At 40.5% G+C, this 26,864-nt stretch overlaps 1 protein-coding gene across 4 annotated transcripts in view; it reads left to right on the top strand.

Annotated features, from left to right (window-relative positions):
* The window catches only part of glra2 (glycine receptor, alpha 2), a 181,299-nt gene that overhangs the window by 32,327 nt on the left and 122,108 nt on the right, over positions 1-26,864 (top strand). Inside the window, exons 2-3 of one of the 4 annotated variants that reach the window (XM_073045818.1) lie at positions 26,388-26,455; positions 26,549-26,616. In XM_073045818.1, the coding sequence (XP_072901919.1) occupies positions 26,407-26,455; positions 26,549-26,616 (117 nt within the window). In that variant the 5' untranslated portion in view covers positions 26,388-26,406. The remainder of the gene's footprint in view (positions 1-26,387; positions 26,456-26,548; positions 26,617-26,864) is intronic. The other 3 variants (XM_073045817.1, XM_073045816.1, XM_073045820.1) reach the window with 3 other exon arrangements.

Consider the following 26,864-nt stretch of genomic DNA (forward strand, 5'->3'; position numbering starts at 1 on the left):
GCTCTAAATCTCAGCAGTGTTTCTTCCCACCTTTGACTTTTAGATCACTGTTAAGTAATTAAATTCAATATCTCCACTCACTTATTCTTTTATGAAGCAAAGCTGAAATCTTTGTAATAGCTTCTCTACTGACTTATAGATGACCAGGAAGAAGTACACAAGGTTGAAAGAACATTGCTTAAGGCACCAGGGATTGCCAATCAACTATCCTGCTCTTTCCATCCACGTAGAGTGCACTGGTAATGAGTACCATTCCAGACACGTTCAGAGGAGCCTCACAACTGCAGATCACACTTAAGACTACAAGGGGATGTGGATAGCTTAAGTGATAGGGAAAAGATTTGGCAAATGGAATATAATGTGGGGAAATGTGACATTTTATTTTATGGCAAGAAAAATAAAAAAGATGCATAATGTCTTATTGGCAAGAGATTTCAAAGCTGTGAGATACCGGGCTAGGTGTCCTATGATTTACAAGAGGCTAATTTGTAGGAATAGCAAGTAGTAAAAAAAAAACTAAAAGAATGTCATAGTTTATTGCTGGGGGAATTGAAAAGTAAACTGGGATGATCATGCTTCAGTGAATACGAGGTATTAGTGAGACCGGATCTGGAACACTGTGCATAGAATTGCTGTCCGTATTTAATGAAGGATATTACATCTCTACAGGCAGTTTACTGAACTGTAACCTGGAATGGGCAGGGAAGGTTGGACAGGCCTAGCTTGCTTCTAGACGCCAGGCCTGCCCAGGTTCAGAAGACCGAGAGCAGACTTGATAATGTGGATGTGCAGAGGATGTTTACTCCTTGAAAATCTAGAACTAGGCATCACTGTTTAAAATTAAAAGATAATCCATTTAAGATGCAGATGAGATTAAATTGTTTCTCTCAGAGGGTTGTTAACTTGGAGGAACTCTCTTCCTCCAAGGAATGCTTTTAATGTGGAGGTAGATGGATAGTTGATAGTGAGGGTTGAAGGCTACTGTGAATGTCAGGGATGCTGAGGTGAAATTGTAATCTGATTTTACTGGGTGGCAGACCAGGCTGAAGATGTTTAGTGGTTTCCAGTTTTTGCATTTTCTCTGTTCCCCTTAATACGTGTAGTGAAGTCCTCTGAATGAGTTGGGTGGATGGTATTGTTCTATTTTTGATTTTATTTGGAGATACAGCATGGAACCGACCCTTCTGGCCCAGTGATCCATGCTGCCCAGCAACCCACCTGTTTAACTCTAGCCTAATCACAGGACAATTTACAGTGACCAATTCATCTACTAACTGTATGTATTTGGACTGTGGGAGGAAACCGGAGCACCCAGAGGAAACCTACAGACACAGGGAAGGGACATACAAACTCCTTACAGATGGCGCCCAAATTAAACTCTGATCTCCGACGCTTCGAGATGTAATATCGTTGTGCTAACTGCTCCACGACCATGGCTTAGAAGATTTCTCCCATCAAATGATTGAATGAACGAGAATTAATGTTCAACAGGGAAAGTTGATAGGATCTGGGGCATTGTTACCAAAGCCAGCATTTAGTGCTCATCCCCATTTGCTAGAATTAGGATTAATTGCACTGGTGGACCTGGAGTCACATCAGCCAGACTGGGTAAGGATAACAGAGTTTCTCCCCTAAAATGTATTAGAGGGCCTGATGTGCTTTTACTACAATCCAGTAGATATTAAGGGCAGTGATCCATTATTATTATTAAGGTTTATAGAGATTTATACACAGCAGTCACCAGGGTATGGGTTTTGTGACATAAAGTAGAGACTTTGGAAGAACCTCATCATGGGACTTTGATTTGACACTTGGACATCAGTGCCAGTCACGTAAGTGAGAGGAAATTCTTTACTGATTTGAGTTATTGGTGAGGCTAAGATACGGCAGAACTGCTTGCATAATTGCATCATTACAATATACGAGGGGTGATTGATAAGTTTGTGGCCTAAGGTAGAAGGAGTCAATTTTAAAAAACCTAGCACATTTATTTTTCAACATAGTCCCCTCCTACATTTACACACTTAGTCCAGCGGTCGTGGAGCATACGGATCTTGGACCTCCAGAAAGTGTCCACAGCAGGGGTGATCGATAAGCTTGTAGCCTAAGGTAGAAGGAGGTGAGTTATACAGCTCTTGTTACATGCACATGCAGGTCAACTCTTTGAGTGATTATGCAGAAAGTTTGAAGTTAATATCTCATCAGTTAGTAACTCATCAGAGGTGATTGATAAGTTCGTGGCCTAGGGTAGATGGAGATGAGTTATTAACTTCAAACTTTCTGCATAATCACTCAAAGAGTTGACCTGCATGTACATGTAACGAGAGCTGTATAAATCATCTCCTTCTACCTTAGGCCACAAACTTATCGATCACCCCTGCTGTGGACACTTTCTGGAGGTCCAAGATCCGTATGCTCCACGACCGCTGGACTGGGTGTGTAAATGTAGGAGGGGACTATGTTGAAAAACAAATGTGCTAGGTTTTCTAAAATTGACTCCTTCTGCCTTAGGTCATGAACTTATCAATCACCCCTTGTATGAAAAGTCATGCTTGCCTCCAGTGTTCAACATGACCACATACGCAGGAAGTGTCTCCAGCCACAGCAGCTTAACCTCCACATTTCAGAGCCGGAAGGCAGCAGAAGTCCCGAGGGGCATCTGAGAGACTGTAAGATCTGCGGGAAGCATATTTAGCAGGGTGGCCACACCGCAGATTGAACACAAGCAAGTAGGGAGGAAATGGGCGGTTGCTAGACAGACCTGGAGGAGTAGGCAGGCTGTGCAGGAGTCTACTGAGGCAGTATCATTCTCAAATAGATCTTCCCTTTTGGCTGCTGTGGCAGTGATGCTTTCTCAGTGGAATGCAGGTGTGGGACTGAGTAGCCCCACTGCACAGGGGTATGAGAAGACGAGTGAACAAACAAATGTAACAGAGCCAGAGCCCCAGTATGAACCCTCTAGATATAGGAAGCTGGACCAGGTGAATGTCTGGCTGGAGAGAGATAGTGCAGAAAGGAAGACCTCAGACTTCTGAAGGGCTGGAATAGTCTCTGGAGCATCTGGCACCTTTACAATCAAATTGTTATGCCTAAGCAGACCTGGGATCAACGTTCTTAGATGTAGGATTGGGGAAGGGGGTCGTGGTGACCAGGGAGGTTTACTCGTGCGATTGGAGAAGCTTAAAATAGCTTGGCTGAGAATGGGAACATCACATGGAATTCAGTGAAGTTAGAGGTAAGTTCGAAAAGTAGTAAGTGAGATAAACTGATGGCAAAAACAAAGGACATCCACAAAAAGGGACTGGGGTTTGAGGAATCAAAATACAGAAGATTGTACAAAGACCAAAATAAAGATAGTCTATCGGGGTTCCCAACCTGGTGTCCACGGACCTCTCAGTTAATGGTAGGGGTCCATAACATAAAAAAGGTTGGGAACTCCTGTTCAAGCTGAATGAACACAGTATTTTAACAAGATAAATTAATTAATTTCATAAACAGAAGTAAACAGTTATAATCTGATTAGCAGTACAGTAACGTAAATGCAGGGTAACTAAGCCAAGAACTAAAAGTTCCAGGATACTTGATGTTTTGAAAGGCTGCAGAAAAGAAAATGAATATAAAGGGTAATGAAGAAAGACTATATATAAGGGAGGACACCTTGACTTGGTAGGTCAGAATATAGAACCAAAATTAATTTAGGTCAAGTAAAGAAATAGAATAGCACAAAAAACATTGATAGTTACTTTAATGGTTATCAATAGTAACATTTCCTGTGGTGTAAATCAGGAAATTTGAGGTACATATAAGGGGATCATGAGGGGAATTTAACCTATGAAAAATGGGACAAATCAAGTTTGTGTCGAAAAGGAGGTAAGATAAATTCATGGAGTGTCCATGAATTGCTTTTCTAGATCAATGCATTGAGTAACTAACTGTGGGCAAGTGTAATTTGGATCTCATTTTCTGCAATGAGAAAAGGGATTATTGATAATCTTGTTATCAACTGACATTTGAGGAGAAGTAATATTAATGTAATAGGATTTGATATTAGATTTTAAGGTGATGTACAATACAAAATTGGGGTCTCACATCTCACTAAATGAATCATGAAGACACTGGAGCTGCTGCTGTTAGCTGAGAGGACACATTGAAACAAGTAACAGTGAAAAGGCAATGGTTATTTCTTAAAGAAAAAATGCAATAAAGAAATCACAATAAACTATGTTTAAGGCATTAAAGTCCACCAGAAAATCCAATTAATCCATGACAGACAAGAGAAATTAAAGACAGTTTGAAATCCAAGAAAGAGACTTATAAAAGAAAAATCTTGCTTGACCATTCTGCCGGAGTTCTTTCAGAATATGAGGAAAGTAAAAGGGGAATGAGTAGATATAATGTACTTGGACGTTCAGAAGATTTTTGTAATGGTCTCTCATTGATAGTTCATCAACAAGTTTAGATCTCATGGAATTGGGGGTAATATAATGATGAGGACTGAGTATTCATTATCAACCTAAAGCAGAATGGCAATAAGCAAATTTTCTAAGGTTAACTGATTATGCCCAGTGCGTTCTGCAGGCACTAACTAGTGCTTAGACCCCAATGCCTGCAAACTCAACCTATATCAACAAATTGGCTGAGATGACCAAATGTCATATTTCCAATTTTGCTGACAATAGGAGAATATATATAGAGAGAGAAGAAAAGAAGAATCAAAACTATATAAATAAGTGGGCTGACTGAATGGGTGATAATGTGGCAGGCAGAAATCAATATGGAATACTATGACATTATACCTTTTGATTCACAAAATATTTGTCAAATGTTTAGAGTTTCGATATTTCGGCACGCAAAGAAACCCAGGTGTGCTTGTACACAAGTCACTGAAAGCTAGCATACTGGTATAGCAAGCAATGAAGAGGACAAGTGGTATATTCTCTTTTACTACAAGTGGCTTTAAATATAGGAATAAGAAAGTCTTCTGGTGAATCTCTTCAACAATTACAGATCAGTATTCCTCCTTAAACTTCATTCTGTGTAATTCTTCTAACTATGACATCCCAAGAATGCAGTAATCTTAATGCTTTTGATCTGTAGAATGCACTGATAAACTGTAAGCTTGAAATGGTAATTAACAGTGGTTTGAATGGGAAAGAGGCTGTATGCATCTAGGTACTAATGCTTTAGGCAAATAATCTGATCCACAGATGGCACAGAAGCCTGGACTGACACCTTGCCCTACTGTCCTGTTTATTATTTATTGTAATGCCGGTACTGTTTTTTGTGCACTTTATGCAGTCCAGTGTAGGTCTGTAGTCTAGTATAGCTTTCTCTGTGTTTTTTTTATTACGTAGTTCAGCCTAGTTTTTTGTACTGTGTCATGAAAACCATGGTTCTGAAAAAAGTTGTCTCATTTTTACTATGTACTGTACCAGCAGTTGTGGTCAAAATGACAATAAAAGTTGACTTGACTTGACTTGACGTTATGGGGGTAACAACCAATGCTTTTGTTTCTCCTCAAGTGGAAGATGGGCAGGTCACTGTAGTGGCTGACTACCTTCCAGCTACCTACCTTCTGCTGTGGAACCTCCAGAGCATTATGTAATGGGAGGTCTGCCCACCTCCACAATCAATGACAGAGCTCCACCGAGATCCCTTCACACATTTGGATGAACAGACAGCAAGGGGCCTCTAGGTGAGTGAGACCTCGACCTCGCCCTTCTCCGGATCTTTGCTTCCATCCTGGACTCCTGGTGCCGTGGGAAAATGAAGATTGATGAATACTGCCTGTGTCATCGTTTTGCCAAAAACACCATTTTGCTGAAGGTGGTGGCACCGATCTGCACGGTAGTGAAGAAGACATTTCCCATCATGGGTCAGGGCATTGAGTAGACAAGTTAGGATATCATGCTGTCATTGTGCAAGGTATTGGTGAAAACACATTGGAGTATGGTGTACAGTTCTGTTCACCTTGCTATAGGAAGGATGTCATTCAGCTGATATGAAAAGATGTTACTGGGACTGGAGAGCTTCATTTATAAGGACAGACTGGACAGACTGGGGCTAATTCCCTGAAATTTAGGAGGCTGATGGGGTGATCATATTGATGTATGCAAATTCATGAGGTGAAGAGATAAGGTGAATGGTCACTAGAGGGCATAGGTTTAAGGTTAGAAGGGTAAGACTTAAAGGGGAACTGAGGAACATTTTCACACAGAGTATATGGAATATACAGAGTATTCTGGGTATATGGAAAGAACTGGCAAGGGATGTGGTAGAGAGGGATACAATTATAAAGTTTAAAATAAAGTTGGACAGGAACACGTTTAGAGGGTCAAATGCAAGCAAATGGGATACGCTCACATAGGCAACTTGATCAGCAAAGATGGATTGGGCTGGAGAGTCCATTTTTGTACTATATGACTAAGATCCAACGACAAGAGAAATCATAAAACAGAATTATTTTTGGAATTTAATTAAGTAATGACAGAAGCTCATATTAATAGATCTTTTAAATATTTTAAAAATGTTTTCATATCAGCTTCCTTCCAGATGATTGACCTGAAGCAGCTATACTGCTCAGTTGTGTTCTTTCATTGGCATGGGTGGGTGTTGGGTATGACGCTTCTCCCTACTTCAAGGAAGGACATAACTGAGGAATATTCCCATAGGCCTCCAGATCAATCAATCATGACATAAAGGAAGTGATGCTATCAGCATGCAAGAGGCTAATTACGGGGCCTCCTCCACCACCACATGACCACAAGGTGGCCTTGATCCTGCTACAATGCAGCCTGGTGAACTGGGTGTGTGGTTGGGAAGTAAAAGATGGACTTTCAGGCTGCAAACTTTTTAGGAATTGTGGGCAGATGCCCAATTGAGCAATCAGGCCCAGAAACACAAAATCGATTGAAGGCTCACCTTCAACTTAATGACTCACATCTGTAGAAGCATTGCATATGGTTCAAGGGTTATCGGTCATTTTTGCCAGTAGATAGTAAATTTCAGTATTTAAAATGGCCAAATCCAAAGCAATAAGCTGCAGGGACTGAAGTAAGAACAGAAAATGCTGGAAATATTCAAAAGGTCAGGCAGCAGCTGTAGAGAGAGAAACAGAATTAACCTTTTATGTTGAGAGCCTATCATCAGACCTGATTAAATATTGACCTGAAACATTGACTCTAGTTCTTTCTCCATAGATAATGTTTGATTTGCTGAGAGTTTCCAGCATTTTCTGTTTACATAGCTAACGATTTGTCATGATATCTAATACTTGGGAAACTTCTAAAGATGTGTGGTAACGAGTATATTGGCTAGTTGCATCATGGTCTTGTATGGAATCACCAACGTCGCTGAATGAAAATTCCTACAAAAAGTCATGGGTACAGCCTGGTCCATGATGGGTAAAGCCCTCCCCAGCATGGAGCACATTTACACAGCGCACTGTCGCAGGAATGCAACCTCCACATCATCAGGGATCCTACCATCCAGGACATGCTGCTGCCATCAGGAAGAAGGTACAGGAACATCAGACTCTCACCACCGGGTTCAGGAACAGTTATCATCTCTCAACCATCAGGCTCTTGAATCAATAGAGATAACTTCTTTCAACTTCACTTGGCCCTTCACTGAAATGTTCCCACAACCTATGGACTCACTTGCAAGGCCTCTTCATCTCATGTCCTTGATATTTATTGCTTATTAATTTATTATTATCATTTTCTCTTTTGTATTTGCAGTTTGTTATCTTTTGCACGTTGGTTGGTTTGCCCCTGTTGGGTACAGTCTTTCGTTGATTCTACTATGGTTCTTAGATTTACTGAGTATGCCCACAAGAAAACAAACTTCAGGGTCGTATAAGGTGACATATACATATGTAATTTGATAATAAATTTATGTTGAACTTTGTACTTTAGAATAAACTGACTGAGTACAGGCATCTGCAAGAACTGCCTCCGAGAATCATCTCCCCACATCATGCCATCACTGTGGGAGAAATCTCCAGTAGACTGTATGAACTTCCAGAAAGGCTCTACAAGCAGATTGAGAGAGCAGCCCAAAAAATTCATAGGATCGCAGCAAGTTACACGGAGAATGTAACAAAAAATTAGAACATAATCAACTGCATTTTACATTTTAGAGGGTTTTGCAATTTGTTTGAAATCCTGAAGCTGCTTCCCTTTTTATTGGGCTTCTTATTCCACTGCAAGCTCATTTTCGAGGCAGTGTGCTTTCCCTTAGTAAAATTTAAGTTATGAAAAAAACACTTTTTTACTATTCTACCTCAGAAGGAACAATCTTCTGTGCTGCCAGTTATAGTTTGTTTTATAAAGAGAGCTGTAGCTAGATTTGAGCTTCATCGTTCAGGTACTTTAATAGTGTTTGCCTTTAAATTTCTTTCCAACTTTCTTTGTTTGCCTCCTACGCTTTCTGTAACTTCAGCTCCCACCTACTGTTTGATTGATGTGTTGCTGTTTTAGCTTAAGTTCCATTTTCTAATTATCCCCATAATATCATACTTGCATCTGTCTCACTCCCCCAGTTTAGATTGAGTACTTGGTTTTAGACTCAATGAGAGAGGGACTTTACTGATATTCCTGCATTCGAAACAGAGCGTGCTGAATTATTCAGGACTCTTGAAAGCTATGATTGTATTCAATTTGATGATTTTAGCAGAGTTATGGCATGAAGTAGAAGCGTAGAGAAACATTTGACATAAACTGGAAGGCAGTCAGAAAATATATAAATAGCTCAGCATGGTTAAAGTTCCTGCATTATGCTGAAATCAGAATTTTGTGGATTCAACACAGTCAATAATAATGACACAATATGGTATTGAAGAAAGGCTCTGCTGTTGGAAGCCCATTGGCTGAGAAGTTAAAATCAGGAAATAAATACAGGGTGATGGGGAGATCTGGTAGCGTCGAAGAGCAAAGAATCAGAGTTCTCCATTTAAATCGATAAACCTCATCAGAAAAGGGGAAATGAGAAAAGAAATATATTTTATGTAGCAGAGAGTGGGGGATGGGGAGGAGAGGTGGAGAGAACAAAAGGTATCTCTGTGGTAGGGTGGACGCCAAGATTGTCCAGATGACTCATTGCTTTATGTACATCTAAGGCAAGTGAGTTTGCCGGCCGAGAGGTGAGGTGGCATCCACACTGGACTTCGAGGCGAGTGGTCCCAAGTTCGAATCTGGCCGGCTCCTTGCATGCTTTCCTTTCGTGCTGGGTTGAGCGTCGAGCTAGCAACTCCGCTTTGTGAAAAAACAGACCAGTGCTAAGGAACCAGCAAGACTGCTGCCCAATGTGCCACAAGGTGCGGAAAGGAAATTAAAAAAAGGGAAGTGAGTTAGTGAGTGAGAGACAGACAGATGTAGAGAGAAGAACATAGCAGAACAGTAAGATAAACTTAGATGGCACTAAAAGCATTGTGCACCTGAAACTGTTGTGTCTACCGATCACAAATATTTCCTCTCTTCTCTCCACCTCTTCCTCTATCTACAGTTTCAACACACTTGCTTTCTCACTGTGCCAGTTCAAATAAAGGGTCATTGATCTGAAACATGATTGTTTTTTCTCTCTATATATAAAACACTTGAGCAGCTGAGTGTTTGCAGCAACTTTTTTGTTAGATTTCCTGCAATTGCATTTTTTCTTTGTAATTTCTGTTCGAATGAGACCATACTGATTTTCCTGCACAGATGAAGGTGAATATTAAGAATTTTATGGTGGTATTTGGTGAGAAACAGTGAGTTTATTAGTTGGAATGGTTGTCGGTGTTAGCTGTGGGTTAACTGCACCCCTTCAACAGAGTGAACCCTCACAAGGCATCAGACCCCCTATAATATACCCGGTTGGGTACTGAAAATCTGTGCTAACCAACCAGGTGGAGTATTCAAGGACATCTCCAGCCTCTCACTGCTACAGTTTTAGGTTCCCACCTGCTGCTCAGGAACCGCAAATTTCACACATACAGAATGTCAGTGATAATAAACCTGATTCTCAAGTTCAATTATCATTAAACCATTCATGGATGTAGCCAGGCAAAACAGTGTTCCCACAGAGCCAAGGTGCCAAGCACATTGCAAACTGCACATACTGAAGCACATAGCACAGATAGCATCTCTGTATCTGAATGTTCTTGGTTCTAGATCTATTTCAGAAACCTGAGCACAAAATGTCTCATCTGATGCTCCAGTGCAATACTGATGGAGAGTTGGACTGGAAGAAATGTTTTTATTTTGATGAAATATTGAACCAGTCACATTACTCTTTCTTCTCTTTTTCAATATTTTTATTGATTACTTGCACAGACGAAAATACATTATGATATTATGAAAACAGAAACAAAGTTGAAGCCAAATATGCAAATCATTTGGCTTAAGAATAAAATCATTTACTCCAACAATGCCAAACAAGGCAGTCAGAGGGTTGGGTTTAAAGTTTACTTTAAAAAGCTCTGAAAAAGTTTGAAATACTCCTTTCCAAAATTTATCAAGCCGTGGGCAGGACCAAAACATATGAACTAGAGAGGCCTCTTCGACATTACACCTATTACAGTATGGACAAAAATATGAATAAAAATGAGAGAGCTTATCTTTAGTCATATAGGCTCTATGAACTACTTTAAATTGTAAAAGAGAGTAACGCACACATAACGAAGAGATGTGAACAAGTTTAAAAATTTAATTCCAAGTATCCTCATCAATTGAAATCTGTAGGTCTTTTTAATTTTGTCTAACGGAATGTTTCTCATTGCCAACAACATACTACAAATATTAGAAATAGATGCATTATGAAAAGGTTTCAGAGTAAATATTGTATCAATTAGATTCTTATCTGGACATTTAGGAAATGTATGAAGTTGAAAACGCAAGAAGTCTCTAATTCGTAAACATCTAAAAAAGTGAGCTTTATGAAGATTATATTTAATAGATAGTTACTCTTTACAAAACATCAGACTTTGCTTGCTTGATAACTCCATTAAACTGTTGATGCTATGTGCTTGGCATGGCCTCTGTTGTGCAGCAATTGAGAGAGTAGAGTGATGACCATTCTAGACCAGGTCATAGCAAAGGCTAGTTCCAGCATGTTCTTCTCTTGTTGACTATTCATTCATTTCCATAGATGTTGCCTGGCCTTCTGAGTTCCGTCTGCATTTGTGTGTATTGCTCTGGGTTTTTCTGCATCTGCAGAACCTCTTATATTTCTTTTTCTCTTTCTCTCTCACACTCTCTCATACTCTCACTCCTCATTCATCTGTTAACTAGATGACTCTAAAACATTATGACCCCTAGCTTGTACTTTCCAAGGACTGTTATATTTTCCCTTAAATATTTCTGATATTCAGAGACTTCAGAAAGCATGAAGTACAAGGTTCCTTCAAGAAAAACACAATCTTGTTGTAGGGTTTGGAGCCTTCTGCGCCTCGATGACCCAGAGAGCTATGTTGGCTGGAGTTAGGGACTTGTGCTTTGACTCTTGGTTGGGTCACCCATGCCAAACAGGTCAAAAGGTAAAGGTCAGACTAACAGAGCTCCACTGCTTTTTCAGGTTTGGAGGTTCAGCTCAGGGATAACCACCCTGACTGTCAGGAAACAGGAAGTTGTTAGGGAAATGGAGAATCCTTCTGTACAGAGATGGAGGACCTTCATCGCTGCCCTAAACACCAGTGGCGTAACTGGCAGTAAGTAAATAAGAAGTATGAGGTTATAAATGATTGTGGAATTTTTAAAACTCCAGAAAATTGTGAAATAAAATCGTAATTAAATAAAATCATAAATATACAGAAAAATTAAATAAACTCAAATATACAGTGAAATGAAGAAAAATAAAGAAAAAAAGGTTGTTAACTTTGCACTTTGATCGAAAGTCTCTCATATTAGAGTTGGATGTAAAGTATGTCATGGGCCCAATAGTGAGTCCAAGAATGGAGCACGAGTTCACATATGTCAACAGTGTCCATGCTTTCATGGTGCTGGTGCAGAAGTCTTGAATCCATTGATGTACATGAAAGTTTGTTAATGACAGTGTGTAGAACCATTAGCTAGTTGTCAGTGCCATTTTGGCCCATCAAACTAAGGCCCTGTCTGCTCCTTTGGCTGGATAGAAAATGTCTCTCAGCACTATTCTCAGAGTTATTACTGGTGAATCGTTGTTCTGTGATCAATACCACATAAATAGTTTGTTCCATCATTATTACATTACTCTTTGTGGGATATTGTCATGCACACTATGCCTGCTATATTTTCTACATTGCAATACGTTAATAGACATGGAAAACCTGTTGTGAGACATTTGGGCACATTCTTTCTCACAGTACATCCTTTCAACTAACAATGAGCTCGCTGTCTAGACAGTTCCCTTAAATAACTGTGCGAAGGACTTGGATTAAAAATTGACGTGGTAACTGGTGATAAAGTGGTGCAAAGAAAAGAAGAACCAACGTCATTTTCTTGTGGGTGTTTGATTGTGTGCAAGGAGTACGATGTAATCCCCAGGGCTTCAGTATGCTTGCATAAAATGGCCACATACTGTACTGTATGCACAAACCTAGAAACGGAATCACTGCTGACATGCTGGGAACTCTTAAAACAACAGACTTCAGTGGGAATTTCTGGTGCAAGCAGTATATTCCCAAAGGTGGAATAATGGAGCACGAAGTCTCCAACAGGTGATTGGCTATCAGTAAGGGGAAGCATCAGTTGTCCTCTAACCCCCATCTACTCCTGATCTAGATCTTGAGACTGCCGAAGAGCTACTCAACTAAAGCAACTGTCCCTCATGCTTTAGCAGACCATCAGCTCTGCTTAAGGCTTACTTTCCTGTTGACGCCCATAGGTTGCCAAAGCCCATATATATGATTCAGTATTGATTCCAGCAATCCCATGATTTTACTACTGATTGACAACACTACATCATGCTCAGTGAGTGGTTATTATACATGGGACTGAGTTTCAGAATCAGGGTTAATATCACCGACATACTGTATGTTGAGAAACTTGTTGTTACGTGGCAGCAGTATATATAATAATAAAAATAATAATAATGCAATATAATAATAATAATAGTAAGAAGTGTACATATATTAAAAAGCTAAATTTAAGTAGTGCAGAAAAGTAGTGAGATAGTGTTCATGGTTTCAAAGTTCATTCAGAAATCTGATGGCAGAGGGAAAGAAGCTGTTCCTTAATCATTGAGTGTGTGCCTTAAGGCTCCCTAATGGCAGCAACGAGCAGAGGGCAGGTTCTTGATGTCCTTGGTGATGGGCATCCTTAAATATGAAAGCCACCTTTTCGAGGCATCAGTCCTTTCAGATATCCTGGATGCTGGGGAGGCCAGTGCCCACGATGGAGCTCACTGAGTTTACAACTTCCTGCAGCTTATTTCGATCCTGTGCAATGCATGCCGCCCCCTTACTAGACAGTGATGCAGCCAGTTAGAATGCTCTTCATGGTACATATCTTTCTCACAATGCACTGTGAGTGCACAGAATTATTTCTATTCCAAATGAATAACATGGTGAATAGACTGCATGTGAATTTCTCAACCCACATACAATATTACAACTGAGATAAGAGCAGTCTGTGTACTTTCAGTGCATTAATTAGGATCACCTTAAAGTTTACATCACAAATTTGACCCTAGTTTATAACCTAGACCAGGACCCAAACCCGTTACTTATCATCTCATTTTTCAAATAGTGGAAGAATTGAGGGCCAGACAGCATAGTCTCAGAATAGAAAAGGTTCCTTTAGGTCAGAGTTGAGGAGAAATTTCTTTAGCCAGAGAGTGGTGAATCTGTGGAATTCCTTACCACAGATGGTTCTGAGGGCAAATTATAGGGCATATTTAAAGTGGAAAATGATAGTTTTTGATTAGTAAGGAATCAGAGTTATGGGGAGAAGGCAGGAGAATTGAGTTGAGGGGGGAAATAAATCAGTGATGATTGAATGGTGGAGCAGACTCGACGGGCAGAACAACCTAATGTCTTATGGTCTTAGAGGTGTGAGATTGCTGTCCACTGAGATAAAGTTAGTTGCAAAATAATTGTCAATTGTATAACAATGATTGACACTAGTGTTTAGAAACATAGAAAACCTACAACACAATACAGGCTATTCGGCCCATGATGCTGTGCCAAAATGTACTTACTTTAGAAATTACCTAGGATTACCCATAGCCCTCTATTTTTCTAAGCTCCATGTACCTACCCAGGAGTCTCTTAAAAGACCCTATCGTATCTGCCTCCACCATCATTGCCGGCAGCCCATCCCATGCACTCACCACCCTCTGTGTAAAAAAAACTTACCCCTGACATCTCCTCTGTACCTACTTCCAAGCACCTTAAAACTGTGCCCTCTTATGCTAGCCATTTCAGCCCTAGGAAAAAGCCTCTGACTATCCACACAATTAATGCCTCTCATCATCTTATACACCTCTATCAGGTCACCTCTCATCCTCCGTCGCTCCAAGGAGAAAAGGCCAAGTTCAATCAACCTATTCTCATAAGGAATGCTCCCTAATCCAGGTGACATCCTTGTAAATCTCCTCTGCACCCTTTCTAAAGTTTCCATATCCTTCCTGTAGTGAGGTGACTAGAACTGAACACAGTACTCCAAGTGCGATCATTAACAAATGATGAACATCAGTTAATGGGATCAGAGTTCCTGAGGTAAAGGTACTTCCTGGCATGAACTAACAGTAGAAATAATGCATAGTTACCAGTAAGTATATAGTGCTTTATCTGTGGCCTCCCTACATCTTAAGTAATAGTATGTCATTATACCTTCCAACTGAAAGTGCATTGAAATTATTAAAATGTTCAGGGTGAAATGAGGCAAATTACCTCCGCAGACTTTATCATTCATACTTGTAAAACCTGGGCCAGAAGAGAGGCAAAATATCCTGAGAGCAGTTATGAAATGCAATTTACTCTGTGTGTAGGAGTGATGGAAATAGAATCAATTAGATTGTTCAAACAGATTTGTCAGATACTTGAGGGAAAGTAATTTGCAGAGCTACAGGAAAAGAGTGGTGGTCTGCTGAAAGCCAGCATGATCAGTGGATTGAGTGGCCTTGTCTGGTGGTAAACGATTCCTGGACTTCCCTTTATTGTGCCTTAGAAGCATATTTTTCCAGGAGATCCACTGAGATATTATATGGATATGGAGCAAAATCCCACCATGTGTTTATGATGAATGTAAGAAAAGCTCGGGAAATGAAGCTTTCCTTGTTCAGTGTAACATTTTGTGTCAATTGAAGCATCACATGGCAATGACGTTAATATTTTGAGAGAAAAGATTTTCAGCTGAACTACACACTCAGTATGGCAGCAAAATAGTGAATTGTTTTCTTTATTGGCTGAGTAGGACAGAGACTTTGCATCATTGACTAAGCAAATTCAGAGGCTGACTGCATGCAAGGAACAAGCTGCCAAAATCTCCTTTGCATTCAGGGACATGACCTATTAGGCCTTACAAAAGAGTACATGTTACTTCTCTGATAAAGAAATGACAGCTTCATGATAGCGATCAACACTTGCTCAAAGTGTTTTAAGGTGAAACACATGGGTTCATCTTCTGCTACTGAGTGTACTATTGATGAGTTGAAGCCTTTATCCATATGCTGTGGCCTATCTGGCATAGTCCTTCATTTATAATCTTGTTTCGAAGCTTTATGAAGCAGAATAGTATCAAAACACACTCTTGTTCCTTCATACTATCTGATTTTAAAAATCTGATGAGAGGTTAGTCATCATATTTGAAGTCCCTCTCAAGGCAGTTGCAGGGATATTCAAAGCTCAGGATGAATCATCACTTAGCTAACATCTTGCTGAAGTACAGAACAAATCATCACATTACCACAGGGTAGACACCTGCAGAACTCTTTATGAAGAGAAGACGGAGAACGCACTTGAGCCTAACTCAGTCTCATCTAAATTCCCAAGTAGAACACAAACAGTTGAGTTAAAATGCCAAAGTAGCACTAATCAGAAAGAATGCAGGTTCAAGTGAAACAAGTGTGCTAGCCCTTCTAGTATAATATATTCAAGAGCTTGGGACGTAGTGGTTTGTGGAAGTAAGAGTATGGCTGGCAGTAATGACAGAGTAAAACAGTACAGAAACAGGCCTTCAACCCACCACAGCATTCTCCATGCTAGTCCCACATTTGCTCCATAACCCTCCAAGCCCCTCCCTTCCCTATATTTATTCAAATTCTTCTCAAATGTTGTAATTGTACCTGCCTTGATGACATAGGGTATTTCCATCCAGCTACTCCCTACTGACTGTGTAATGAAGTTTCCTCTTTTAAATCTCACCCCTCTTACCTTGTATCTGTATCTGCATCAAGGCCCTTCATCTAGACTGGAATGACGAATTTTGTCCTGAAGCATTAACCAGCCATCTCCCTGAAAAGGTGCTGTCTCACCTGCTGAGTTCCTCCAGCATCTCGCTTGTCCTGCCCTGGCTTGAATGTCTAAAATGCAACACTTCATATTTATCGAAAGTGCAATCCATTTGTCATCCCTCAGCCCATCTCCCTTACTGATCAAAATCACTTTACAATTCATTGTAACCTGCTTCACTATCAGCAAAATAGCCTAATGTAGTATCATTTGCAAGCTTGCTAATCATGCCATATACATTCCTATCCACACCACTTATATAAATAATAAATAAGAGTGAACCCTGGGGTAACAGGCATCTAGCTAGAGAATTGACCTTCAACCATCACCATCTCCTTCCTATCATTGAGCTAATTCAGAATCCACCACACTAGTTCCTCCAGAATCCTATGCGACCTAAACTTCCAGAACAGCCTGCTGTGCGGGACCTTGTCAACAGCCTTAGTAAAATCCATGTAGATAATGTCCACTGACCTACCTCCATCTATCCCATTAGTTATCTCTTCAAATAACTCCAGAAGATTTGAGACCTTAAGACCATAATACATAGGAGCAGAATTAAGCCATTTGGCCTATCAAGTCTTCACCATTCCATCATGGCTGATTTATTATCTCTCTCATACCCATTTTCCTGCCTTCTCATCATAACCTTTGATGCCCTGACTAATCAAAAAAGTGTTAACCTCTGCTTTAAATATACCCATATGACTTTGCCCGCTACGGTCGTCTGTGGTGATGAATTCCACAGATTCACTACACTCTAGCTAAAGAAATTCCTCTTTATTCCCGTTCTAAATGGATATGCCCTTTTCTGAGACAATTCCTTTTGGTCCCAGACTCCTCATTATAGGAAACATTCTCTCCACATCCACTCTCTCTAGGCCTTTCAGTATTCGGTAGGTTTCAATGAGATTACCCTCATTCTTCTAAAAGTGAGTACAGGCCAGAGCTATCAAAAGCTCCTCAGACACTACACTAACCCTCATTTTCAGAATCATTCTCATGAACCTCTTCTGGACCCATTCCAATGCCAGTACATCTTTTCTTAGATAATGGGCCCTAAACTGCTCACAATGCTCCAAGCGTGGTCTGAACAATGCTTCATAAAGCATAAGCATTGCATCCTTGCTTTTATATTCTAATCCTCTTGAAATGAATGCAAACATTAAGTTTGTCTTCCTTACCACTGACACAACCAACAAGTTAACCTTTAAGGAATCCCGCAGGAGGACTTCCAGCTACATTTGCACCTTTGATTTTTGAATTTTCAACATATTTCTACCAAAGTGTATGACTATATACTTACCCACACTATATTCTATCTACCACTTCTTTTCCCAATCTATCTAAGTCCTTCAGCAGGTTTCCTGCTTCCTCAACACTACTTGCCCCTCCACCTATCTTCATATCGTCTGCAAACTTGGCCACAAAGCCATCAATTATGTTTTCCAAATCACTGTCATATAACGTGAAAAGTAGTGGTCCTATCACCGACCTTTGTGGAACACCACTTGTCACCAGCACCCAACCAGAAAAAGTCCCCTCTCTTTGCCTCCTGTCAGTCAACCAATCCTTTATCCATGCTTTTATCTTTCTTTTAATACCATGGGCTCTTATATTGATAAACAGCCTCATGTGTGGCAGCTTACCAAGTAATTTCTCCTTAGTAATAGCAACTACACTCACTTCTGCTGCCTGACACACTCGAATTTCTCATATACTGCTCATGTCTTCCGCAGTGAAGACTGACACAAAATGCTTATTAAGTTTGTCTGCCATTTCTTTATCCACCACTACTGCCTCTCCAGTGTCATTTTCTAGTGGTCCAATATTGACTCTCAGAATTCACTCCAGTAACTTCACGACAGCTGAAATCAGGTTCACTGGCCTGCCCTTGAACAACAGACAACATTAGATGCCCTCCAGTTGTCTGGAATTTTGCCAGAGGTTAATGATGAAGCCAATATCTCTGATCTTATCCCAAGCCTCACATATGATATGGGGATGCACTTGATTAGGCAATAGGGATTTGCCCAACTTAATGCACTTCAAGGCTGCAATACTTTCTTCCTTGTAATATGCACATGACCGTAGACCACGCTACTTATTACCCTCATTTCATTGGCACCCATGATATTCTCCTTAGTAAACACTGAGAGGAAACAGACATTGACAATCTTAGTCATACCCTCAAGCTCCATGCATTGGCAGCCCTGATGGTCTTTGAGAACCTAATCTCTCCCATATCACCCTTTTATTGTTAATGTAACTAAAACACCTCTTGGGATTATCGTTAACCCAATGAAATCTCTTTGATACCTGCGCTCCTGATTTCCCTCTTAAGCCTGATCTTAAACTGACTATATTTATCAATGGATTTGCTTGAACCTAGCTGCCAAAATGAGAAATACACTTCCTTCTTTTTTCCTTACCAGAGACTCGATATTTTCATCAGCCAAGGTTCCCTGAATTTGCTATATCCACACTTTATCCTGACAGGAGCACACTGTCCCTGGACTCTTCATATTATCCTTGGAAAAAACCTCATATTTGCCAACTGTTTCATTGCCTTTAAATAGAGTCACCCAGTCAACCCCAGCTAGATCCTATCTAATGCACTCAAATTCAGTCCTGCTCCTGTTCTGGACTTTAACCTGTGAACCTGTTCTATCTTTTTCCAAAACTATTTTAAAACAAATGGAATTGGGGACATAGCATCTGAAATCTCCCTATCTGATACCTCAGTTACATGCTCCCTCAGAGGATGTCCAGTGTTGCTCCTCCCTGAGCAGATTCCACTATATATTGTGTGAGGTGACCACCTTGGATGTATTATACAAACCCATCCAGTCCCTTTCTGCTCTGGGTGTCCCAGGATCCATTAGCACTACCCTATTATTCCCACAACCACGTGCAATTTTTTGACAAATCTGCCTCTCCAGTTACTTCTGACTGTTGGAGATTCTATAATGTACCCCAGCAAGGTGACCATTCCCTTCTTATTTCTAAATTCTACCCAAATAGCTTTGTCAGATGATACATCAAGAATATCCTCTCTCAGCACTGTGGTGAAGTTATCCTTTATCAGAAAAGGCAACATCTCGTCCACCCATACCTATTTCTCTGTCACACCTAAACCATCGGTTTCCCAAAACATTGAGCTGCACTGGAGAAGATGAAATACCAATAGAAGAGACGATGCAAACCTTGGTTCTATGATATTGGGTTTGTTTGGCTATATTTGGAAGAAAAACTGTTGGCTAAATAATAAGAATCAATATTTTTGTTCTGCAGTGGTTTCCCCTGATTAAACTTCAGCAAAAATCCTTAATGGTTTACAGTAGAAACAAAAGGCTAAATAGCCAACCATCTCAGAACAGGGTTTACTTTTTAATTGGTGGTGGCAAAAAGGTTGTCTTACCAGAAAACTATCATGTTGAGCATACTGCAGATAATTCAGTGTGTGTGAAATGTTACATTTTTGTGATTTGGTTATTAACTGAATATATTTTGTTTTTATCGTGGTAAGGAGTGTTTGGAATCCTGGCACTCTTAAGCGAAGGCACTGAGGTAAAGAACAAAGAGGCTATGAAGATAAAATACCGACTTAACAAAAAGTAGACTATTGGGTCCATTTCTTGGTGCTATGCTTCAGAAAAGATGTGAATCTTCAGAAAAGATTGCAGAGAGGGTTCCAAAGAGATTTATCAAAATGATTCTGGAGTGACAGATTTTAATCATCAAAATATACTATATAAAATTATTTTTGTGCTCATTAGAACAGAAGAGTTTGCAAAGGATTGAATAGAACTATTTAAAATAATAAACTTCAAAACAACAGATGGATCAAAATAATTCTATTGGTTCAGAAAAGGCTCAGAAAAATAAGGATATGGACTAAGAGTGACTGGAAAAAGTAGGAAAGTTGACCTGAAGAGAAATTCCTTATTCAAGAACTAGTTTGGGTCTGGAACAAACTGCCAGTAGAGGCAGAAGCAAATAGGGAGTTGGATAAGTATGTGAAAGGACAGTAGTTGCTGACTTGCTGAGGAGAGTGTGGCAGAGTGGAAATAGTTGGCTTTCTCTTACATGGAATTGTAGTATGGATTTAATGGACTGAGTGGTTTCTATCCCTGCTGTAACTATTTTATGATTCTGCTTACTTTGGAGCATATTCATGATTGGGAAATCTATACATTGATTGAGTTGCATTCACATTCCAAATATAAAATACTGGAGCTGCATAAAATCTGAAGTAATAAGGATAACTTTAGTTGGGTAGGGAATGATACTGCTAAAGAATGTGGAGTGTTTGATCTAAGGATAAGTCCTTCAGTAGTTTATCCGGTTGTAGCTCCATGGAAGATTGTATGGCCTGACATAGACTGGGATTTGTTAGAGGTAAAAAGGAGAGAAAAATATAAAACTGCTTTGGTACGTGCATTTAACTGTCATGTGATGGAAAAGTATAGTGATTATACTCAGATTTATACGGATGGTGCTAAGGAACCTGAAACAGGAGTGACAGGGTTTGGGGTGGCTATACCAGCAAAAGAAATTGCAATCAGCAAAAGAACATCTGATAAGTTAGGGTGTATACAGTGGAGATGTTGACAGTATTGGTTATGTTGCGATGGGTGGTGAAAGCTTGACTAGTCAACGTGTTGATATGCTCAGATTCATCCTCAGTTCTAGCAAGTTTAAGGTCTTTTCACTCAAACAGCTGGCAAGATGTACTTTACAAAGTCCTTCAGTCAGTCACAAGAGTTGCAAATCAGGGAGGTCAGGTTAAATTTCTATGGGTTCCAGCTCACGTAGGGGTGAAGGGGAATGAGAGGGTGCATGAGTTGGCAAAGAATGCGTTAAAGAAAGAAAATATAGAAATGCACATTAGTATCAGTAGAGCAGAGGCTAAGTGTGTAATCTGGGGAAAAATCATCCAAAAGTGGCAAGAATGATGGGGCAGAGAGGGGAAAGGGAGGCATTTATATCAAATTCAAAAGAGTGTTACAGGTACTAGGGTAGGCAGTGGATACAGAAGAGAGGAAACCTGTGCGGACTAGGTTAAAGCTGGGGCACTGTGCACTAAACAAAACATTGAAAATGATAGGGAAATACTAGACAGGTTTGTGTGAGGAATGTCAGGAAGAGGAGTCAGTAGAACATGTAATCTGAGGTGCAGGAAGTATGGGATACAGAGAGAGATGATGAGAATTAATCTAAGGGAATTGGGGGTGCAGGAATTCACATTAAAAGGGTTACTGGGCATGGGTGAGCGGGCACAGTTCAGGGTACTTTTAGCTTTCTTAAGGGATACAGGGTTTTTTTAATAGGATATGATGGATAATCAGGAATAGGGTACTAGGATTGCCAAAGAAGGAAGGATAAAGTGTGGATTGTGTGTGTGTGTGTGTGTGTGTGTGTGTGTGTGTGTGTGTGTGTGTGTGTGTGTGTGTGTGTGTGTGTGTGTGTGTGTGTGTGTGTGTGTGTGTGTGTGTGTGTGTGTGTGTGTATGAAGGGATTTAGAATGTAAGTCTATTGTCTGATCCACACTCCGGAGCAGAAGGTGGCGGTAATGCACAATTAAGCTGGGTGCCAACCGCCGTAAAACAAGAAGAAGAAGGAGAAGAAGGTACAGCTGGTTGAGCTGTTGTGTCACTGTGGCGGAGAGCCAGGTTCAGTCCTGACGTTGGATGCTGTCTATTTTGATTTGCAAGTTCTCCCTATTCCCACATGGGTCTCCACCATTTGGTCCAGTTTCCTCCAAATCCCATAGATGTGTTGGTTGTTTGGTTAATTGGCCATTACATTGCACTTCCGGTTAGAATCTGGTTGATGATTGTTATGGATTTGGTGGGCAAAAGGACCTGTTTCTGTGTTGAACATTCCCGTGGTTGTATGAATACCATCAAGAATGCCTACCATCCCATCCCTCGACAGCATTATTAGAAATCTGACCACCTACCTCCTACCCGCATACTATGGGAGTGCTTCGGGTCCGTGGTCACTTTGACTGACAGAACATAGAGGCACCTTCATTAACCTCCACAGCCCCGCCAACCCTGTGATAGTCTCTGAAGCCACTGTGAAAGCATTCCTCAGGAGGATGAATCCACGGAAAATGTCATGGCCCAGACAGCATAACGGCCAAGTACTGAAGATCTGTGCTAATCAGCTGGCTGGAGTGTTTACAGACATGGAGTGCTACCATAAGAAAGTAGCATCCATCATCAAGGAGCCCCCGTAGCCAGGCCATGGTCTCTTCTCACTACTACCATTGGGCAGGAGGTACAGAAGACTTTGGTCTCATACCACCAGGTTCAGGAACAGTTATTAGCCTACAGCCATCAGGCTCCTGAACCACCATGGATAGCTACACTCACCACAACTCTGAACAGATTCTATAACCTACAGTCTCACCTTCAAGGGCTCTTTACAACTCATGTTCTCAGTATTATAATTTTATTTGCACAATTTATCTTCTTTTGCACATTGGTTATTTGTTAGTCTTCATTTATATATAATGTTTCATAAATTCTATTGTAGTCTTTATTGTCCAGTAAATGCCTGCAAGAAAATTAATCTCAAGGTAGTATATGGTAACATACACATACTTTGATAACAAATTTTACTTTGACTTTGATTTTAAAACAGAAAAAGCTGGAAACACTCACTGAGTAAGGGAGCACAAGTGGAGAGAAAATTAATGTTTCAATAATTATTCATTGGTTCAAAATATAGACTGTATTTCTCTCTCTATGGCGGCCTGCTTAGTATTTCCAACATTTTCAGTTTTTATGTTCATAATAGATTACTGTATTTGCACAACTCAAATATTAGCTATGTGTACTAATGAGATCATGCCAATAAATATGATTTCCCTCCCGTGAGTCCAGTTGTCTCGGCAGGAGAAGATTGTCATGGACCTGTTCTTTATGATTGGAAGTCTCCTTCTGGTAACCATAGTTCATGGAAGAAAGTCACTTGTGGAAGTGACCATGTGGTTTTGTAATGAGATCAGGGATCACAGAATGTATTGATTCTTCACCTCCACTATCAGATTTCTCAACAGGCCATAAACCCATGAACACCACCTCACCATTTTGCTCTTTTTTTGCACTATTTTTTAAATATTGCTTATTGTAACTTACATTAATTTTTATGTATTGCACTCTGCTACTGTCACAAAGCAACAAATTTTATGACATATGTCATAGATAACAAACCTGAACCTGAGTTGTTAATTTCCAAAAGCGGATTTGAATTTTTGTGCTATTCACACCTTTCATAGACTGTTGGAAGTAATGTCCTATTTGCAATATTACTGTTTGAATCATTTATTGCACTTGCATACATAATTGTGAGTACAGAGATAATATTTTAATATGTAAGAGGCTTATGCATGTTTTATAGGCTAATTATCCTGTCATTAATGTACCGAATACGTGTTATTGAAAGGCTATCTGATGAATGCTGCTGGAGCCTGAGATTGATGTATTGCTGATATCTGTATTGCAATTAAAAACAGAACAGCTCATGTTCTGGAATAGCGGACCTAGAGATGCAGTCATTAGTCTTGTGCCACATAACCCGCTGGAGGCTGCTAGAATTTATTCAAGATTCAAAACTGCTTAATGTCATTTCCAGTGCACAAGTGTAATGGAGACAAAATAATTGTTACTCTGGACCCAATATGGCACAAAAAACACAATAAGATAAAGAACACTGTAATAATACAAAAACACAATAAGTATAAATATATAAGATAGCTTATATACATAGATTGATAGTACGTCCATATAGTGACACCAGGCACTAGAGCGTCTATACACAAGGTGGCTGTCAGGAAATGATAAAGTAGTGGTCGTTAGGGGTGTGGTTTGGTGGGTTAGTGGGTGGAGGTGATGATCTGCTTGGGGAAAGTAACTCTTTTTGAGGCTGGTGGTCCTGGTTTGGATGCTGCATAGCCTCCTCTCTGATGGGAATGGGACAATCTGTCCAGGAACAGGGTGGTGGATCCTTCATGATATTACTGGCCCTTCTCTGGCACCTTTCTGTATATATGTCCTTGGTGGTGATGATAGGTCGGACAGTTTTGACTATGCTATGCAGAGAACTCCCGTCCGCCGCAGTGCGGTTCCCATACCAAGCAGTGGTGCAGCTTGTTAGGATGCTCTCTGCTGTGCATCTGTACGATGATGTGAATATACATGTGCTCTCTTCAGCCTCCTCAGTAAGTAGAGGCTTTAGTGAGCTTTCCAGATTATGTAGAACGTGGTCTGGGACCATGAGTGTTTGTGTGTGATGTGCGCTTCCAGGAGTTTGAAACAGTTTGCAGTTTCCACTGCTGTGCCGCCGTTGTAAAGGGGGTGTGAGCGGTAAGGGCTCTCCTGAGGTCTACGTCCATCTCCTTTGTCTTGTTGACATTGAGGAAAAGATTACTGGCCAGGAACTGGGACCTTGAGCTCCTTCATCTCCTCTCTGTAAGCTGTCTCATCTATGCTGGTGATGAACCCCATTAGACCCCACCACTGTCACGTCATCGGCGAATTTGACAATGTGATTACTCGGGTGTTTGGTTGTCAGCAGAGTGTACAGCAATGGCCTCAGCAGACAGCTTTGGCGGGCGCCCATGCTGAGGAGGGAGAAGACATTGTTCACCTTGACTATCTGCAGTCCGCTGGCTAGGAAGTGCAACGCCCAGTTCCACGGTGGTGTATTTAGACTGAAGAGAAGGAGTTCGTTCACCAAGGTCTAGTGTTGAATGCCAAACTGAAATTCAGTTTATGGAATATTTATGAAACTTTTTTCTTTCAATTTTACTTACTTTGGATTCAACTCTCTATTGGTGCTGGGCTATTGTTGCTCAGTGCTCTGCCTGGTTTCAATTAATTTGATTAATTCAATTTGGATCATTAGGCTGGATAATCATATCAAAGATATGATAATAAAACGTATTTATGATGCAGCAGGAAGAAGGCTCCCTTGATCCAGTGGCTTGGTGTGAAGGTACATCATGCAGGCCCAATGATTCATGTTTAGTTACCTACTTGTTCAGCATTGGTTCTTGCAATCTTCTCCCTCCCCATCAACCTGGACATGGATATGTTAAGGATCTTCCAATAAAATGTTTCTCAGGAAACATTGCTGACTCTGCTTCCCCTCCCAGTTACTGATCACAAACAACATTGTCCCTTCCTTTGTTGGGGAATACTCATAGCCACCAGCACTGCGATAGGTGGCAGCACTCCTCCTCCTTCCCCAACCCCCCCACCCCCCCGAGGCCCACAGTCTCACCTCACAGACGTAGATGTGCTAGAGAGTGACTTAAGAGTGAAGGCAAGAAACTTGAGGAGTAGTGGGGTGGATGTGATGAAAATCAAAAGAAAACAAGTGGACGACTTGTGGAAAACAAGTGGATTCCCGTCGCTGCCTGTAAGGAGTTTATATGTTCTCTCCTTGACCATGTGGGTTTCCTCTGGGTGCTCCGATTGCCTCCCAAAGTCCAAAGGCGAACCAGTTGGAAGGATAATTGGTCATTGTAAATTGTCCCATGATTAGGCTAGGGTTGAATTGGTGGGTTGCTCTGTGACGTGGCTCGAAGGGTTGGAAGAGCCCACTCCAAGCTGAATCTCACTAATGAAGCTATGCAGAGTGAAGTAAGAGAAAGATGCACCAAGTTCAGAGTTAGGAATTTGTCTCTGGAGATGGTGCTGAACGAATGGTATTGTATTAAGTTCACATTTTATACCTCCTTGCCCTCCTGATCTCAATTTGTTCAATTCTCACAAAGGCAATAACATTAGTAATCTATTCAATACCGTGCCTTTTCCGCAGCTGCCAGAGACAAATTTCTATCCCAAAGGGTTATGGAATGACTGGTTATGTTTCATCACTTATCAAAGTTTGTCATCATGGCATCTCCCATGTACGTTCACTGCTCCAACTTGTATTGCAACATTGTCCTTGCATTTCACAGGTCCTCCAGTAAACGTTACATGCAATATTTTTATCAACAGTTTCGGCTCTGTCACAGAAACTACAATGGTAAGTGCTGATGACGACTGTCAAATAACTTGGTGTCTTGCCCGGTAGCAGTTTGTCAATTTTCTTTCTTTTGTTTTATCATTTAAATTGCAGGTCCTCCTGTTAATGTTACATGCAACATATTTATCAACAGCTTTGGTTCAATAGCAGAAACAACGATGGTGAGTGGGACTGATCATGAGGCCATCTTGTAATGAATTGCTTAGTTTGTCAGCCTACCACCAGGGCTTTTATCAGCAGGTGATCAAGATCAAGCTATCATGCTCCAAATTCTGTGTGTCAAGAGCAGTTCCCAATCTTCTGAATTACTGAGAGGCCGATCACTTGCCAGATGATCTGCTCTCAGACTTTTTCACTTTCTGAAAAAAAAAGTCCTGGAATTTCATCAAAAGCCGTTAATAGAAAGTCA

Source organism: Hemitrygon akajei, chromosome 5, assembly GCF_048418815.1.
Source record: "Hemitrygon akajei chromosome 5, sHemAka1.3, whole genome shotgun sequence".
Taxonomy (NCBI): domain Eukaryota; kingdom Metazoa; phylum Chordata; class Chondrichthyes; order Myliobatiformes; family Dasyatidae; genus Hemitrygon; species Hemitrygon akajei.